We start from the raw sequence: 19,159 nt of genomic DNA, 5'->3' as shown, positions 1-19,159 counted from the left end.
ATTTGCAACTATTTTCAGCCAGAATTGCTGAGTGGATGATCCATCTTGGCCACCTCCTGATGGCCCTACTGTCACTGATGCTAGTCTTCAGCTAACATCACTCCACATGACACTAAGAAGCAGCTGAGTGCACTGGACACAGTAAAGGCCACAATAACTTCAACACTGTTGTGCTGAGGACTTGTACTCCAGAATTGGCTGCACTTGTAGCCAAAATATACAGCTACAACACTGACAACTACTCTACCAAGTGGAAAATTGCCCAGGTATGTCATGTTCACAAAAAGCAGGACAAATCAAATCCAGCCAATTACCACCCCATCAGTCTACTTTAGATCATCAGCAATTTGATAGTTGGGGTCGTCAGCAGTTCTATCAAGCTTTACTTACTCAGCAATAACCTGCTCACTAATGCTCAGTTTAGGATCTGCCAGGACCACTCAACTACAGACCTTATTACAGCCTTGGTCCAAAGATTGGTGAAAGAGCTGAATTCCAGAGGTGAGGTGAGAGTGACTGCCTTTGAACTCAAGGCAGGATTTGACTGAGTTTAGCATCAAGAGCACTAGCAAAATTGAAATCATTGAGATTCAATGGAAAATACTGTGGCTACAAGAGCAGGTCAGGCTTGGCCTAAATAGCCAAGTGGTTATGGTACTGGGTTTGTAACCCCAAGGTCAAGAGTTCAAATCTCACAATGGCAAACTATGAAACAATGTAACTTCATCTGAAACAGATTGAAACGGGTTTGTACTCAAAAGAGTTACAACATCTATGGAATAAGAAAAGGGGTTGTTGGAACCACCTTTAACTTAAAAGATTTAAAAGATTATCAAGAGTTCAAATCTCACAATGGCAAACTATGAAACAATGTAACTTCATCTGAAACAGATGGAAACGGGTTTGTACTCAAAAGAGTTACAAGAGCAGGTCAGAGCTGGGAATTCTGTGGCAACTCATCTGACTCCCCACAGTTGGTTTGCCATCCACAAGGCTCATGTCAGGAGTGTGATGGAATACACTCCATTTGTCTGGGTGAAAGTGCAGCTCCTACAGCTTTCAAGAAGCTCAACACCATCCAAGACAAAGCAGCCCAGTGGCCACCTCAAACATTCACTATCTTCACCACCAGTTTACCATGGCTGAGATATGTATCATGTACAATATTTAGTGAAGCAACTTGCTAAGGCTGCTTCAGCAGCACCTCACAAGCTGTGAATCTGTCACTTGGAAGGGCAAGGGCACTTGCAGGACACATGCAAGTCACCATCTTGAATTGCAGCCAAATCCACCCCTTTTTCACTGTCTCAGGGTCAAAATCCTTGAACTCTCTCCTTGATAACACAGAGAGTCTCTGCATCACATGGAGTGCAGCAGTTCGTGAAGGCGCCTCACCAGCTTCTTGAATGCTATTATGGGTGATTGAAAGCTGGCCTTGCAAACAATACCCACAATTCAGTTTGAAAGAGAAAGTGTCCTTTCAGCTCTGATGCTTAGGTTTTGAGCCCACCAGACCAATAATGGTTTGAAAATCTTTTTTTCTGTTGACTATGAAAGTATCAAATGAAATGCTGCAGTGTCAACCCATTTTGTTGGATCCTGCATGCAGCTAAACAACAAAAGATGCCTGTAGTCCATAATTAATAGGCAATCTTAGAATGCAAGGGGTGATTAGTGTGAAATAATTGTCTGCCCCCTCCTAATTTTTGAGAACAATTTATTCAAGAATTTAAGTTGCATGGGCATTGGGTTAATGGAGCAATTCCTCCATTTGGTACAAACGAGCAATAAAAATGCAGTTTTGTTTTTGGGATGGTAAACTCTTCATGTATGTAATATTCAGCTAACCAAGATTTTGTTTTTCGAGCATGCCATTTTAATTTAGCTTGACTTTTCTTACAGGTGAATCTGTTTCCCGATATAGAAGAGCAGTTTGTTGAAGAGCTGATTACGACAAATGAAATCTGGGATTTAAATGTGTAAGTGTATTGTTATAATTATATGGAAATTAACGGAAAATGTGATGTGACTTTGTGATCAGTAGAAAATGAAGGCAGTGGGATACTAAAAATATAATTTAGAACAGTTCATGAACATTGTATTGCTGAATGTGACATTTTTTGTCGGTGGTTCTCCCAAACAATACCAACTCTGCAGAAGGAGTTCCCCAAAACACTGATTAGGGACCATATCTGATGAATTTGAATTCTTGCAATCATAAAGTAACACAGCACAAAAGGAAGCCATTTGGCCTGTGACACCTGTACAGCCTGATTGCAAGAGGTAGCCAATTAGTCCCACTCCCTGACTCTGCCTCTATATCCCTTGTATTTTCTTTCCCTTTTGAAGGTTCATATCAGATATGCTTCCATCAACTTTACAGGAAATGCATCCCAGATCACAACAACTCACTGCCTTAAAAAAGGAAAAAAAGAATCCTGATGTTGTCACTAGTTCTTTTGTTTGTCACCTGAAATCTATGTTCTCTGGTTACTGCCTTTACATTTTAAAAGGTACCAAATCCCCTGTGGTTATAGTCTTCACTGAAACTTGCACATTGGTTTCCATGAAATGTATTTTCTACTCCTCCGCCACTTATCGTTATGTATTGAAAATGAATGGATGATTCTGCCCTTCTGTTCGACATAGATAGGAAGCTGCTTGTGAGTTTATACAAATAAAAAATTTTGTACCAACATGTGTTCCACCCTTGTTTTCAGCTTGTGCAACCATCTCCTGGAAAATCCTGATTATCCGAAGAAAGATTTAATTTTCACACACAGCAGCAGTTTGCTTGAAAGTAATGAAGAGGTAATTTGGCTTATTCCCGCCTTTCCATATGGAATATCCTTTTACTCCAAGAGTTTGGGGGAAGCTGGATTTAACTATTGTGCTCTGCAGCAGGTTTATCTCCTGCCACAGGGGATAGAGGGACATGACACAGAGTGCCTAGCCTAAACTGTTCTGGTTAAGGGAATAGGGGAAGAGAATCTGTCAGATTAAGGAAAGCTTTTGCCCTTTTGAATTTCGTATTGCATGTTGCTTGTTTTGGTTATTGTTCTTTTTTTCCCCTCTTATTAATGGTTTTGAATTGCTATGAAGGTAGTAAATACAAAGTTAGAAACGCCATTAACATGTTGGTTGTGCCAGTTTTCGTCTAGGTACAAGATACTTAACTGAACAATTATTATGCACTAATGAATTTGTGCATGTGTGTATGTTTTCTATTGAACAGAAACCCAAAATGGATTTTTTTGACTTTTCAAAGCTTGCTCCTGTGAACCAGCAATGTTTTCTTCAGGCTTCTGACCTCCTCATGGCAGATTTCAAAATGTTAAACAGCCAAGACATCAAATGGGCTTTACATGAGCTCAAGGGACACTATGCAATCACCCGCAAGGTTTGTATGCCAGGTGCTTTTACCTTGTTTTTATTTTCTCCTTTTCAATTTTTGTTTTATTTATTGATTACTTATAATTGTATTGAACAAGTAAAGGATCCAATCCAGTTCTGACATTTAGATGGCAGCATTATAGATATACTAATATACACTGTCATGTTCTGTAATTTACCTGCTCAGAGATCAATGTGTGAAGCAGATAAAGTTTGGTCATAGAGGGATATGGAAACTTTCTGCTATGTACTTCAAAGATGACTATTAGAAATGATGGCGAGTTACATAGGTTGGAGGTTCAGGATAACAAATTATTGAAGCTGATTTTATGTACCAAATTGGTTTATTTAATGCACGAGGAAAATGTGCATTAGGAAATGGTTCGTGTTTTATTAATCTGAAAAAGAATTTAATCTTGTACAAGTCATTCAAGCACATGGTCTATGTGTGCACACAGCGTGCTATGTGAAAATGGAGTGGATTACCCATTTCCATTAGTCAAGCATTTGGGTGTTGCCTTACCATCACCTAAGACAGATGAAATAATGGCAGACAAAGACCATGAAGAATTAATTTTGATACATGCTTCTGGGAAGTATGATTGGTTAGCTTAAAAATTAAGCTTCTGTCATGGCTGTGTGCTTATCCAGTTAGTAGATGGTTCCAGAAACAATATCTCTAGACCCCTATTCTGCTGAGTGCTGATCTCAGCTGGGACAGTAGAGCAGAACTACAATCTGTTACATTTTCTCAGACTACGTTGAGAAAACATCAGGCATGTTTCCTGTTCATTGTTATTATCCAATAATCTGTGCTGGAAAAACATCGACTCCTTTGGTAACCATGCCTTCAGCTGTCTCCACCTTAAACTTGGAATTCCCTTCTTTGGCTCGCTGCCTCTCTGCTGCCCTCCTCTCCTTAAAGCCACTTCTTAAAATCTACTTCTTCATTCGATCTTTTGGTCACCTGTCATGATGTCTGCTTATCTGGCTCATTTTGTTTAATGGCTCCTATCGTGTGCCTTGCGATGTTTTATTACATTGAGGCACGATAGAAATGCAAGTTGTTAGCACTTTTGGGAGAGGAGGGCAAGCAACAAAATTTTTGAGAGGAAAATACAAAATGTTGTTTTGCAACATTACACTGTTGCAGCACTCCATTCTTGTTACTAGACATTGCTCGTGTGCTTTACTCTCTCAACAGTAAAATCTTGAAGTTAAGACTGAACTGAGTGAATAGTGAGTGTCAGTATTGTTGGACTCAAATTGTTTCCTTACTTTTTCAAACCTCTCTAAATGATGGAAGTGATATGTTTGTGTAATGAGTTCACTGTAGCTGGGAAGATGATTAATGTATTGACTGTATGTTCTTGGTTCTTTGCCTGGCATCCTTTTGTTAGTTGATTTACACAAGTAATACTCCTAATGCCTATACAAAAGCAAGCAGAGGTCACCAGAACAAAATGATTGTCATGCTGCTGCCTTCCAGTTTTGCACAGTACATTAATTTCTGTGAATGTAATCTTGCTTTTGTGTATTTAAAAAACGTTTTTACTTTCATTTGAATAGACTACAAAACTAATTGTTGTTGCTCCAAACAATTTTTCCTTTGGACTGGCGACCTGTCATCTGTTTTATCATCTGACCTATCACCATGCTACTATTTGTGATTTGAGTTGTATGTTAAGTAAGCTCACTTTTAACATTTTCAAGGCGTTCATGTAGGTACACCAATAGCCATGGCAAGGTAAAAGTCTGTTATGAATTTCTTCTATTTGGAAAAGGCAATTACGCTTAACCATCGCATAAGGGGCTTCACCTGCTTTTCCTTGTAATTTATTTATTAACTTTTTAGTTTACGAATGACATCTGAAGACCAACTGTTTTTATTGTATGACCTGTGTACTCTGGCTGCTGTTTTAACATTTTCCCTGCTGCTTGTTGTGCAGGCCTTATCAGATGCAATTAAGCAGTGGCAGGAAAACTCACCGCAATCCAGTCAGAAAAAGAGCAGACGAAAAGAAATGAGCTCATCTAATTCAATCAGTTTCAAATTTGAACAAGGTAAGGAATGAAAGCTGCTACTGTATGGAACACCCATGCTTTTGGTCCTGACAGTTTGGATTAATGTCCTTCGAAATAGTAAAATCTAATTTAGCCACAATTTTTAAGTGCTCATTGTTACATTTAAGTGAATGGAGTAGGCTCCAATTCCATTTGTAGTTCATTTGAGTAATTTGGAAAAACAATCCATCTCTCCTTGCCACAAGCATGCCAAGTACTGGGGATGGGTGTTAATATGCAGCGTATATTACACAGAGCATTCTGAATGTATTGCATGTTTATGGATAATTATGCATTCACATCTCCTAGTACATTTGCAAAAATTGTAATATTCATATATAGCCTGTTTCGGAGGTTGTTCAGAATGGAATATTGGCAGTCACATTGAAGAACAACTTGAATAACCACAGATTATTTACATCTTTTCTCTTCCTTGCGGAGTTTGTCATAACGACTGGTGTTGAAAAACGAAGGTAACACTTTTGTTAACAGTCTGGGAGAAGCTGTCTGCTAACAAATGGAAATGTGTTCTTTTATTGTGCTTGGCAACCTTCGTGCTGCTGTGGACTCTGTTTTAGTCCCACTCATTGGAAGCAGTTTAAAGTCTTCCAAGAACACCATTATAATGAAAACCAGATAGTGTTACCATAATATCTCTGATTATGGAATGAGCTTGTACCTCCACTGAAGTTCAAGTATTTCAATGTGGTCTTAAACATTGGTTTTGTGAGCCTCATTCACTTGAAACCATTTAAATGTAAAGTGTTGGCCGTCTGCAAGAATTGGAAAAATTTTAAAAACCAAAATAGGTTTATGCATTGGATTTTTCAAAATGTGTACGTCTATTCATTTTGGCACAGCTAGATTGATTAAAATTGGAAGCTTTTCATTCTAGCTTTGTATTGCATTTTCCTCAGGTGCCTTTAAAATAGAGAGACAGATGCGCTTTCTAGAAAACAAAAGACGACACTGGAGATCGTATGACCAGGATGGCCTTCATCCACTAGTGCGACAAGAACTGGAGTTCTTCCATCAGAAGATGAAAGAGATGGAAGAGGTGAATGACACGTTCAGAAGGAGAGCATGAACTTGGGGGATTGTACAAAAGTGGAAGTTTCAAGATTTTGAACGCTTATCTCAAGGAGCATGATTTAAACATTTTGTGGGCAGGATTCTGTTTTCTTCAGTTTTCTTATGTTAGGTATTGTACTATTGGCGAGAGCGAAGTTTCTGATCTTCCTGAATGAAAAAGACCCTTCTCCTGGATACAAAATGTTCAGGAAAGATCGAAGGTAAAAAAGGAGGACAGCAGTATTGAATAAGGAGAATATTACAGTACTGGAGAGAGAGGATGTTTTAGATGGGAAAATTTGGTTAGAGTTGAGAAACAATAGAGGTGCCATTACACTACTAGGTATATTCTATATGCTACCAACTAGTGGGAAATGTATAGAAGAACAAATTTGCTGTGAAATTACAGAGATGTGCAAGAACTTTAGAGTAGTGATAATGGCGTCTTTAGTTATCCTAATATAGACTGGGATAGTAATACTGTGAAGGACTGAGTGGGAAAAGAGTTTCTGAAGTGTCTTTGGGAGAATTTTCTCGACCAGTATGTTTCCAGTCCAATGAAGAAGGAAGTATTGCTGGATCTGATTCTGGAAGGTGAGCTGGGTCAAGTGTCAGTAAGGAACATTTAAGAAACAATGGTCATGGTATCATAAGATTTAGGCGAGCAATAGAAAAGGATAAGAAGCAATACAGAGAAAAAATACTTAATTGGGGCCAATTTCAGTGGGGTGACAGTGTACTTAACCTGGATAAATTGGAATCAAAGATTGATGGGCAAAGCTGTAATGGAACAATGGGCTGTCTTTTAAAGCAGATGGTTTGGGTACCTTTGTGGTACATTCCCATGAGGGGAAAGTAGGACGAAGAAAGACCAAGCTCTCTGGATAACTAAAAAGAGAGTGAGATGAAATAGGAAAAAGATGCATATGACAGATATTGGGTTGATAATGCAGGTGAGAACCAAGCTGAATCTAGAAAGTTCAGAGGGGAAGTGAAAAAGAAATGAGAGATCAAAGAGAAAGTACAAGAAAAGAATGGCAGCTAACAAAAGGGAATGCTAAAGTCTTCTACAGGCATATAAATAGTAAGAGGATAGTAACATTCAAAATCATGAGGGATCCTGACAGAGTTGGTACAGGAAAATTATTCCATTGGTGGAAGGATTGAGAATCAGAGGACACAGATTTAAGGTGAATGGCAAAAGAACTAAAGGTGACATGGGGTAGAGCATTCTTGCACAAGTGGTTGCAATCTGGAATGCATTGCATGAGAGTGTAGTGGAGGCAGGTTCAATTGTGCCTTTCAAAAGGGAATTGGATAATTATCTGAGTAGAAAAGCTTTGCATGGGGAGTGGAACTAGCTGAGCTGGCATGAACTCGATGGGCCGAATGGACTGCTTCTGTGCTATAATCATTCTACCTTTTAATTTTTTTGTTGAAAAGTTTCCAAGTGAAATATATGTTCTTCGCACCAGCAGTTTTGCTTAAACCACATTTCTGACTTAAACAGCATAATCTTTCATGATTCAGCATGCAGTTGCATTCTTATGCATTTTTCAGCTTCCATTTTTTACTTAAAATTGGTGCTGCGTCATACAGACCACAATGGTGCCAGGTGGAATCCCCTGATCAGTACTGATTGATGGGTTGGTGGAGTTAACTTTGATAGAAATTTAGGTGATAATAGATGGGCTTGGCACTGGTGCATTTCATGGTCAATTAATCTTCATTGTTCTTTTCTTTTTGGTTTATTCCTCCCCTCCTCCACTCCCAATTCTATTTCCCATTTCACATCCTCCCCCATTTCATTCTTTTTCTCGTGTATTGCTTTCTATTATATACCTTGGCCCACATTTTAAATATATATTTTAGTGGACCTCTTGTAACATTATGTGCAATGTGTCAGAGTTTATATGTTGCATGAGGGATCCTGACAGAGTTGGTACAGGAAAATTATTCCATTGGTGGAAGGATTGAGAATCAGAGGAGATTGAGAATTGGGGAAAGTACAACATGCAAAGAAAACTAAAAAGTTGGATGATTCACAATTCATTCTTGGAGTCATATTTATTATTCTCTTTCTGTTTGCAGTATGCAGATTTTCAATTTGCTATGCAAATGAATGAAGAACAATATCAAAAGGTAAGCACAAGCTGTACAACACTTCAAGTCAGCATATTAGTTTGTAATTTCCAACTTTAGAGTAGTACCCAACTTCATAAATCTTCTGTAAGTGACCTTGTTTTCTTTCAAAAGTGGCCATGCTGAGAACCATCTGATTGTTCCATTTATGCATCTTAAAGCACTGCATCTCCTCAGCTATTAGATTTTTAACAGATGTGATTTGTTCTTTTAGATTCTGCGTTGAAAGTAGGCATGCTAAGAACCATCCAAGCACAGGATTGTATTTTGAAATGCTGTAATTAAATGCTAACATGTTGAATTTTTGCCTACTCTTGCTCCTTTTCTTCTATGTCAGTTCTATTGAGGGACTCCGCTATCTTTCCCTTCTAGTTGTGATAAAGGGTTTGGACCAAAATGTTAAGCTTGTCTTTCCAGATGCTGATTGAGCTGCTGTTATTTCAGGCACTTACTTTTGTTTTAAAGCCTTGCACCTTGTGGATTTCTAGTTTCACATTAGATAACATTTGCTCGCTGAATGATGTGCATAATTTTTCTGGTCAGTTAAGTATATTGCATACATGTTTGAATAATGTCATCTGATTTCATCAGGAAAAAATGGAATCAAGTATTTGTAATACAAACTTAAAGATCTAGGAATCGGATTGCATGGAAACCCATTTTTTAGGCACCATATGGACACCTAAGACTCCAAAATGGTGGGCAGAAAGCACCGTCATGATCCCCAAACTCTCCACATTTTCCCCCCTCCCCAATCCCCCAACTCAACACTTCCCACATTGACCATCATGTACCTGTGTGCTGATGTGCTAGCCATGTTGAAATTTTTAACCCTTGTTTTCCACTCCTCCCACAGCACTGCCTTCATTCTATTGAGGCCTGACACCCAAACTCCCTATATTCATAAGCACAGACATTCCAGAATTTCTAGCCCAACACGCTTAAAACATTTGTTTAAAAGCAATCTATTTTCTTGTAAGGCAATTCTTTTAAGGCGCAAATTTTATTAAAATGTTGTCATTGCAGTTCTGCAGCTTTTCTGTTGTCCTGAGCTGATACTCAGAATTATCCTATTGTCACCAATCAATTATCTCTTTAATAATGCAGATACCCCTGCACCCCTCACTTAAGTCACCAGCATCAATAGATAAAGCATGCCTCTTCAAAACGTAATATTGAGCATTGTGTTGCCTAACATTTTTTCCACTGAAATCTAGGTCACACTTCTCCATTTGAATGTCCAAAGTCAAACTGATTGATTGTGGCACTTCTGTGTGGTTCAGATAAGCCCGCTTTTAGCTCAATCTTAAATGCAACTTTGAAGGAATCCATGGAGATTCTATACTCCATGAAAGTGCTTTAGAAATTTTGTTCATGAAGACCATGAAATAGAGATTGGGTATATTGATAGAACTGTGCCTTAGGTATGACCAACAGCAAGCCAGAGTGATTGATGCAGCCAGAGTAAATATTGCAAATCTGAAAAAGCATTGTTTTGCTTAATTGGCATCCTTCATCACTGCCATCTACTCAGAATTTGAGATGGTTTCAATAGAAATGAGGATTTTTAAAATATGCTTGGAAAATCCACCAGCACTGTCCTATTCCAGTTGCTTAATTCAAATTACTGGATAATTTTGAATTTATTTAACAGTACAAAATTGTCAAAAGTATATTGTCCAGCATGTGGATAAAAATAATCTGCAATAAATCCAACTGTTGCTGCTTGCAGGATGGACAGCTGATTGAATGCGGCTGTTGTTACGGAGAATTTGCCTTTGAGGAGTTGACACAGTGCAGTGATGGTCACCTCTTCTGTAAAGAATGCCTCGTTAAATATGCACAGGAGGCTGTGTTTGGAGCTGGCAAGGTAAAGACTCAATTAAAAAGGAGTGCCTTTAGAAAAACTAGAGGCTTATATCCCTACGGTCTAAGTGTGTACCTGGAATAAAAAGAGTTTGATCTCTGTTGTAATGTACCTTTTTGTGATATACACCTGGTTACAGCTATTTCATTGTACAAATATGTACCAGGTTTTGTAGTAAATTGCGTAACAACAGGCCCAAGATATTATGCTATCTGTTGGTTTATTTTGTGCTAAACAATTCCTCACCATTGTACTGCATTTGTATAGTTAACAAGTTGAAATGTATACGTTAGAGGTAGCTGAACAGAGTTAATTCTCTATTTTTAATTGGGGAAGTGACCTTATGCCTTGGCAATTAGCACAAGCTGTTTTGACAAGAAAGGAATGTGGCTTGGATGAGTATTATGTAGGCATAGTACATTGAAGACAGAGAGAGGCACAAGCACAAGTTGATGATTGCAATAATTGTCAGATTGTAAATGACGAAACTGGTATTTGAAAGGTTAGAATAGAATAGAAGGAATGCTAAAGTTCACCTTCCTCCCCACTCCCCTGGGGTTGAAAATGGAAAAGGTAGCAAGCTAATACTCCTGACCACTAACTACCAATCACAGTTTAAATGTTTGCCTTGTGTAGAATTTGGGTGAGCAAAGGGAATGCTTCAAGTGCCAGTTGATATTCACTATCCAGACACAAACATGAAGAGTAGTCAGTTGGTTGAGATACTAGAATGTGTCCCATGGAAGTATGTGCAAGGATGAAGTTACTTCTTATCGGATGGAAGCAAGAGAAATTTCACACAAAAAAGTGGAATTGGAGAAACAGTATGAAGTCCATCAGGATAGCTTCCTTAAATGGAGTGTCAAGACCAAGCCAGGTTGTGAATCTGCAATGGAGAATGATGTGAAGGATGAGGAATAAAGTAAAGACTATTTTTGCGGGATCAAGGAGAACTGAGAATCGATTGAGAGAAAAATACTGCCAATTTAGGATTTAAGTAGCAGTGAATAGTTTTCTGGGTTGTGGTTCTTGTGACCTGTGTAGTACAAATCTTGCATTGGGAATGAAGATAACATTAAATGATTATATTTAATTTATTTAAGATTTTCTGCAACTCAGTTATGTGTCTAATTGATGTTGTTGACAGGTAAATACAATTTTTCATAACCAAACATTTTTGGTTATGAATGTATGATAGCAAAACAACAGACTTGATTTGTTTTACGATGTCATTATGTCTGCTTTTCTTTTGTTTACAGTCCCAGTTGAGCTGTATGGATAGTTGCTGTAGTTGCACGTTCCTCAATGGTGAACTGGAAAAGGTATTGCCAGAGAACATACTATGCAAATACTATGAACGACAAGCAGAGGAGGCGATTGCTACAGCCTGTGCTGATGAACTAGTACGGTTGGTATCTGACACACGTTGTCTTCTGAATTCTTAATTAAACAGACCTATACCAGTGTTGAACCAGCATTTAGTTCATTTGGCACAGTTGGGTGTCGCTTCCTGGAACAAATGACTGTCTGTAACTATACTGAACAGTTTTAAATAATCTGAAGATTTAGTTTACCTTCACAATGTTAGATTTCACTTTATTTAAGGAGTAAGAAAGAAAGATTTTCATTTATATAATACCTTTTATGACCTCGCGATGTCCAAAAGTGCTTTATAGCCACTGGTATTCTTGCAAAGTACAGTGTTAGGATAGGCAGGAGGTATTTGTCAGGCTGACTAAATCTACAAGGGAAACTTGGCCATGCTGTCATAATGATTTTGCAATTTGTATTTATTACAAGCAGGCTTGTGCACTGAAGTCAGAAGTAATGAGTCCACTACCACCTTTAGAGATTTTAAAGATTAAATTAAAATATTTATTAACAAAAGAAGAACATACTTAAACACACACAAAATTACAGTTAAACAATTATAACAGTTCCCAAAATTTCTACTTAACCAGGTTCCCAACTGCACACCCCCTTTAAGGCAACAGTCCAAATAGATTCCAAACTTATAAAGTCACCCAGCAATTACACCACAAGCACCCATTGGTCAATGGACTTCCAAAGGCTTTTAACACTACTTTGGTTATTGAAAACTTCTGCAGGTTGTCTAGGGGCTTTTTCCTAAGTCTGTTTCACACAGTCATCTTTCAAGATCTCACATGGCCACACCTCACACGGCCTTCCATCCTTCTTCGAATATATTTTATTCCCTTTGATTTGTAAATCACATTGTTTCCACTTGTCTTTAGAAGTTACCTTTCCCAGAATATAAAAATCTTTCATGTTATCGTTATGGCCAGTACTTTTTGGGAAAAGTAAAGGTAATCATTTTGCCTTACTTATCTTGCCAGTTGTAAGCATTTTCCATGTCCTTTGAAAATCAAACACTTCTCCACTTGCCTAAAAATGAAAATTTCACTCACAGCATCTCTGCTGAGGCTTCACCCTAGCTTTCCTCATCTCCATTTCAAAAGCCTTTTTACACCTCACTTATTTGATAATTTAAATCTTGCAGTCTAACTGTCTTTCATTAAATTAGCACCACACACACACATGAACACACGTAAGCCTGCTTTAAAATATCCCACAATAATATTAGGAAAAAATGATAGTTTCTTGGCATGTAGTCATTGTTGCAAAGTAAGAAACACAGAAACTAATTTGTGCACAGCAAGGCCTCACAAACAATGTGATAATGACCAGACAATCTGATTTTAGTGATACTGGTTGAGAGACAAATATTGCCCAGGATATCTAGGATAATTTCCCTGCTTTTTAAACAGGGCTATGGAATCTTTTGCATCCATCTGAGAGAGAGCAGATGAGACCCTGGTTTAATAAATAATCTAAAATAAGACACCTTCAACAGTGCAGAGCTCCCTCAGTATTGCATTGGAATGCCAGCCTAGATTTTGTACCCTAGTCGCTGGAATGCTGTTTGTAGAACTTTGCACACACATTTACTGTCACATCTGCCGACTTAACTATAGTGACTGACTTTAAATATATTTTTTAAAAATGTTTTGTAACATGAAGGCGCTGTATTAAGTCCAAATTTTCCCTTACATAGGAGCGCAATAGTAAGGAAGCCTTGCTACAGTTATGTAGGGCTTTGGTGTGACCACACTTGGAGTGTTGTGTTCAGTTTTGGTCTCCTTTCCTTAAAGAAGGATCTCTTTCCCATCCCCCCTCCCCACCACCTTAGAAGAGTGCAACAAAGATTCACTAGATTGATTCCTGGGATGAAGAGCTGTCCTGTGAAGGGAGATTAAGTAGAATGGACCTATGTTCTCTGGAGTTGGAAGAATGAGAGGTAATCTTACTGAAGCTTATAAAATCCATAAAGGGTTTGACGCTGAGAGGCTGTTTTCCCCTAGCTGCAGAGTCTAGGTCGCAGTATTGGGATAAGGGATCGTCCATCTCAGACTGAGATGAGAAATTCACTTAGAAGAGTGTGGATCTTGAATACATTACTCAGAGAGCTATGGAAGCTTAGTTGTTGAGTTTGAGACTTGTCTCAATAGATTTCTGGACACTAAAGGAATCAAGGGATAAGGGGACAGAGTGGAAATGTGAAGTTGAGGTAGAAGATCAGCCATGATCTTACTAAATGGTGCAGCAGGCTCCGGGGGCCATTTGATTTATTCCGATCCTACTTCTTACAGATTGAACTTAGTCATCACAATTTAATATCCTAACTTTTCCCTTTGGCAGTATTTTGATTCCTGGGCCGCCTTTGATTTTGAATAATGCATTTGGTGACACACCAGTGGGAGACGTTGAACAAGAGAGCTGGGCCTGTTGTCAGTCTCTACTGCAAGATGCAATGCATTGCTTTCAATGTGCTGCTCCACCTGGTGGTCTGACTGAGAGCTAACAAAGCCTGTCCTACCAAAACAGAGTTGAGTTTCAAATGCTGTAGGCCTGAACTTCAGCATTCAGTTGAGCTTTATTTAGAACTTTGTTAATTGTACTTGTATTCATTAATGTATCAATGTGTCCCTGATATTACCAGTTGGTCAGCTTCCATTTTATCAGATGAACTTACTGTCAGTGACTTTGTCCACCTGTATATATTGATTAATATGATGCAAAGTGATCTTGTCACATATTGTCACAGTATTTACAGTCCAAGCAGTTGAAAGAAGAAATCAAATTCCAAATTAAACAGTGATAAAATGGAAATATGTGAGGAGTGTTTTCTCCCATGACTTGAAGTCACTGACTCTTACTGTGTGCCATTCCATGGGTGCAGAAATCCTTTTGTTGTCTTGCCTATGTGACCATTAATTAATGTGTGAATCTGAACAATAATTGTCTGCAGGCTATAAAATCACAGAGGGTTTTGCAGCCAATATAGGAACATTTAAAAGGATAAATACATGAAGGAGAAAGGTTATGCCGATTGGGTTAGATGAAGAGGGGTGGAGGAGGCTCATTTGAAGCATTGACACTGGCATTGGTACAAATGGCCTTTTTCTAATTTGTACATTCTCTGCAATATGTGAGCCTGATCTTGCCTCAGCTGATGTCCACCCATGCCAACTCCAAGCAGGAATTTCTGGATATTACTTCGTAATGTGGACCTCCTCTGATATATCTTTTTCCCTCAATCACTTTGGCATGCTGGAGCTGGTTTTATTGCTGTAACTGATGCCCTGCTTAAGATCAGCTAACAGCACAAATCAGGAATTGAATCTGGGACCTGTCTGGCTTAATGTGCATTATTAGGCATTACCTTTGCAGACCAGCTAATTAAATCAACATATATGAGGAGTATTTACATGCACTATATTGTTTAAATTTCTGTTTTATGTCACTTTGATTGTTCCAGGTGCCCATTCTGCAACTTCCCAGCACTACTGGACAAAGATATTAATATGTTCAGCTGCCCCAACCCTCGCTGTCGAAAGGTAAGAACTTGCCTCCTTAGTTTAAAAAAAAGCATCATTTAGAAGTTGTCTCTATGGAATTTGGTTGCTTGAAGGCTTTTAATTTGGCTTTAGTAATTCATAGCTAGGCGCCACTCCGCCTATTGTGTGTTTGTACAGAGTCATATTCGACCAAAGTTACATGCAATGGTGGCATTGGATGTTGAAAGTCACCACTAATATACAACCAGATAAAAAAATGAAAAGAGTGTCTATGAAATATAATTGTTTTTTTATGCCTTCCTCTTGAACAAGGATTTTTGTGCTGTATTGCTGCAGATTTCCCAAATGCCTTGCCTGAGAAAATATGTAGATGACAGTTATCTCATTTTGCTCCCAATGTATTGCAAAACAGCCATCAGATATAATTAGCTGTAGATCAATACTACATTACCACCCTGGTTATATTCGCTGTGGATATACTGTTTTCTAGAATTAATCAGTGCTTCAGTCAAGGTGAAACCAGAAAAAAATTAATGGTAACTTCTTAAACACATATTGTGCTTTAACTGCAGTGATCAGCATTTCTTCAACTAAACAATGCATCACAAGCAATTAATCAATGCTTCAATAAAGCAGATTCAGTGTGGTGTGAATGAATGTAATATAACATGTTAGTGAAATTATATCAGTGAATGAGAGTGAGATATTCAGTAACTGAAAAAAGAGTGTGCCATCTCATCGTAGAGATCAGATCAGAAGTAGTTTAAAACTGCAGTTGGACATTTTGGATGAAAATAACCACAGGTATCTGTGTTGGAAGATTAATCTGTTGCCAGGAAGATGGGGCAGATGCATGTTTGCTGGGAACTAGATTCCCTGAGTAAGTGTATGGCAAAAACACCATGGTTTTTAACATGGGAATTTAGCATCTATTGGTTAAGTTGTATAACGGTAGAGGCTTCCTCCTTCATATTGGGATGTCTCGTTTTATTTCAAGAAAAAATATCTGGATTGTGTCTGTGCTGTGACTAAAATCCACACAATTTGACAAGCAGAAAGTTGTATTGCTTGAAGCAGATTTGGACTCTAAGTGTAACAATAACTATACAAGTCTGTGAACATATTTTTCCCAATTAACAGTTCATGTTGAATTCCGTTCCTGCTTGCACTGAGACAATTGGAATTGTGTAATATAAATTTAAAACTTGAATTAGGATATGAGTGTGCAAATAATGTTTTGAGGCTGATATCAGACTGTAATATTTCAGTTTTTTAAAGTTTGATAAATTGAGCATGTCAGGTTTTGGTGAGATCTGTTCCAAGTAAGTACATATTTTCTGTATGTTGCTTTGAATATTTTACCATTTGCTCCTTCACATCTTGAGGCACTGTGTGTCCTCCTTTGTGAAGTTACTACTGGAAGATATATAAAAGCGCTTTGTGGTGACATCCCTATGGATAAAGGAAATACAAACTTTTTCAGTAACACTTGGTGACTCTCCTTCCCACCTAAGAAAATTCAACAAGTACAAGTGGGATAGGGAGCTCAACAGCCAGGAGAAACCATTAGCTGACAATCTACAGCACACCAGAATAATGGATTAAACGATTTGTTTAGTAAACACAAAACACTGGCAACAGAGGAAGAGAGCCTCTTGATTTGGGTGGAGGCATTTCTTTTAGAACTAGTCTAGGTAACCTGCTTTAGATTACCAGTTAAGCACCACTTATAAGCAACTATTTTGCAGTTTTTCAAATGTTTGCTTTTTCAGTTTTGGTTCAAAAGTGTCAAATTCTCATGGAATTCCCACTAGATGGTGCTGTAGGACTGTTCATTGATACGAGGCACCAGACCTGAGAAATCTGGATGTCTGGCTGGAGGGGTTGGGAAGAAGATTGATAGTACAGAAGAATTTTAAGTTTCTGAAATTTGCTCTGCATTCTGCTTAAATGTGCTCTTTGTCACTTGTGTTAGAGATAGTACATTTGCACCTTTAAAAAAGCAATCATCAGGAAAAATTATTAAGTGTTTAACTTTTAACACACGTTACATCTATGTTTCATAATGTTGTGGTTATAAAAGAAATGAGGAGAACAAGCCAATTAGATTCTGTTTTATGTATGGCCAAACAATGGGTACTGCGGTTTATTAATCTTTTGAGAACATCTATTCAATTTTTTTTTGTATTTACTTTTAGCTGTGAGCTGGGGTAGTATATTTTACACTAATGAGTAGCAAAATACCAATCCATGTGCATCAGTCTCACAATAAGTTGTTCTTTAATCAAGCTGTTGGGAGATAGTATGAGGATAAATTGGTTGAAGATCTATTTTCTGTGGGCAGAATTAAAGCAAGTGGAGACAAGATTTAAGGTAAATTGCTGTTCAGATTATTCAGAAATAATTAGGAATAAAAATCTTGAGATTCCATGTTATTTAGTTGTGTCCAAGAACTTGCATTCGAAAACAGTGTGGAAGAGTGCTCTGATTTTTATCTTGCCCCGCAGCCTCCGTTCTCTACAGAAATGTGTCCTGCTGAGAAAAGAGCAAACTTAATGTTGAATGTGTAATTGTTTTTGTGCAAATATGATAGAAGGCATATTTTGATATGTAATATTTAAAGAAAGATTTAAAAGCCTCCAATAGATGCTAGTAGTACTCAATCTAACAGGAAAAACAGTCACTGAAAGTTAATTCCTGGAATTCATCCAAACATCTCATTTATAAGGCAGTAGCCATGGAAACCATTGAAGGGGAAGTTATGCTGACCTAGATAAATGTGCCAAGTGCAAGTTAAATCTTGGAATCTGTGGAATGAGAGTGCCAAACGGAAACTGAGATGCAGGCTTTTTTTAAATATTGAAGACAGTTGCTTCCTGTTCTTTAAGGAATACATTTTTACAGACTTGTCAGGGCAGTGTCTTTCACATCAGTTATCATGGGATGTAATGAATTACTGAAATTAAAATTAGCACAGTGTGATCAAAAGTGTTGGCATTGAGCTTTAAGCAGAAAAGTGTAAAAATGAGCTAATAGTTTACGGGCAAGTTTATTTAGTATATGTCCCTGAAAATGTTTTGGAATGCTGTTTTAAAAACTGTGGCATGCCCTGTTGTTGTATGCAGTTATGTTTGAGATATTCAGGATGTTTCTTGACATCAATGCATTCCAGGCTTTATTTGAATCCTACTATCACTGTTTTTATAAAAGTGCCAGAGTTTGTAAGAAAAATATGGCAAGTCGTAATGAAGTTCCCTTAATTTATTAAGTTACACCAAGGTTGTCATATTTAAAATTCTACCACCAAAAACTATAATACTGGAGCTGAGGATTTGCCCTTTTCCAAATCATAAAAATCTTCCTACATGTTTCAATAGGAATGTATAGCTCCTATAAATGTTGCCTAATGTTGTCACAGTTTAAAATTTGTTTCTGTAATTATCTGAAAGTTGATTGTCTTTGTGAAGGAAAGTCTTTATCTGTGGATGAATCCAGATTATCTGAAAGTTGATTGTGTTTGTGAAGGAAAGTCTTTATCTGTGGATGAATCCAGATTAGCTGGCCAAATACTTCAAGCTTGTGAAACATTATATCTAAGTTTGCAACTCCACGAGGAGGCATTATCATTCTCCCTATTGATTGAGCCCTCCAAAACTAAGTTTTGTTTTTTAAAAATCTGGCAAGGTTCATGGTGCCAGAATTAGCTTCTCGTGGTTAAATCTGGACACGGGGCCACTCAACC

General features: G+C 37.9%; 1 protein-coding gene across 4 annotated transcripts in view; it reads left to right on the top strand.

Annotated features, from left to right (window-relative positions):
* Window positions 1-19,159, top strand: part of rnf216 (ring finger protein 216) — a 220,941-nt gene that overhangs the window by 64,280 nt on the left and 137,502 nt on the right. For 3 of the 4 annotated variants that reach the window (XM_041206801.1, XM_041206800.1, XM_041206803.1), the window contains 9 exons: window positions 1,903-1,979; window positions 2,721-2,811; window positions 3,236-3,400; window positions 5,343-5,457; window positions 6,375-6,514; window positions 8,620-8,670; window positions 10,403-10,540; window positions 11,797-11,945; window positions 15,378-15,456. In XM_041206801.1, coding sequence (XP_041062735.1) covers window positions 1,903-1,979; window positions 2,721-2,811; window positions 3,236-3,400; window positions 5,343-5,457; window positions 6,375-6,514; window positions 8,620-8,670; window positions 10,403-10,540; window positions 11,797-11,945; window positions 15,378-15,456 — 1,005 coding nt within the window. The remainder of the gene's footprint in view (window positions 1-1,902; window positions 1,980-2,720; window positions 2,812-3,235; window positions 3,401-5,342; window positions 5,458-6,374; window positions 6,515-8,619; window positions 8,671-10,402; window positions 10,541-11,796; window positions 11,946-15,377; window positions 15,457-19,159) is intronic. The other variant, XM_041206802.1, reaches the window with a different exon arrangement.

The sequence above is a fragment of the Carcharodon carcharias genome, chromosome 15, assembly GCF_017639515.1.
Source record: "Carcharodon carcharias isolate sCarCar2 chromosome 15, sCarCar2.pri, whole genome shotgun sequence".
Lineage (NCBI taxonomy): Eukaryota > Metazoa > Chordata > Chondrichthyes > Lamniformes > Lamnidae > Carcharodon > Carcharodon carcharias.
The sequence above is the reverse complement of the archived record's forward strand: the minus strand, read 5'-3'. Positions and strand labels throughout refer to the sequence as shown.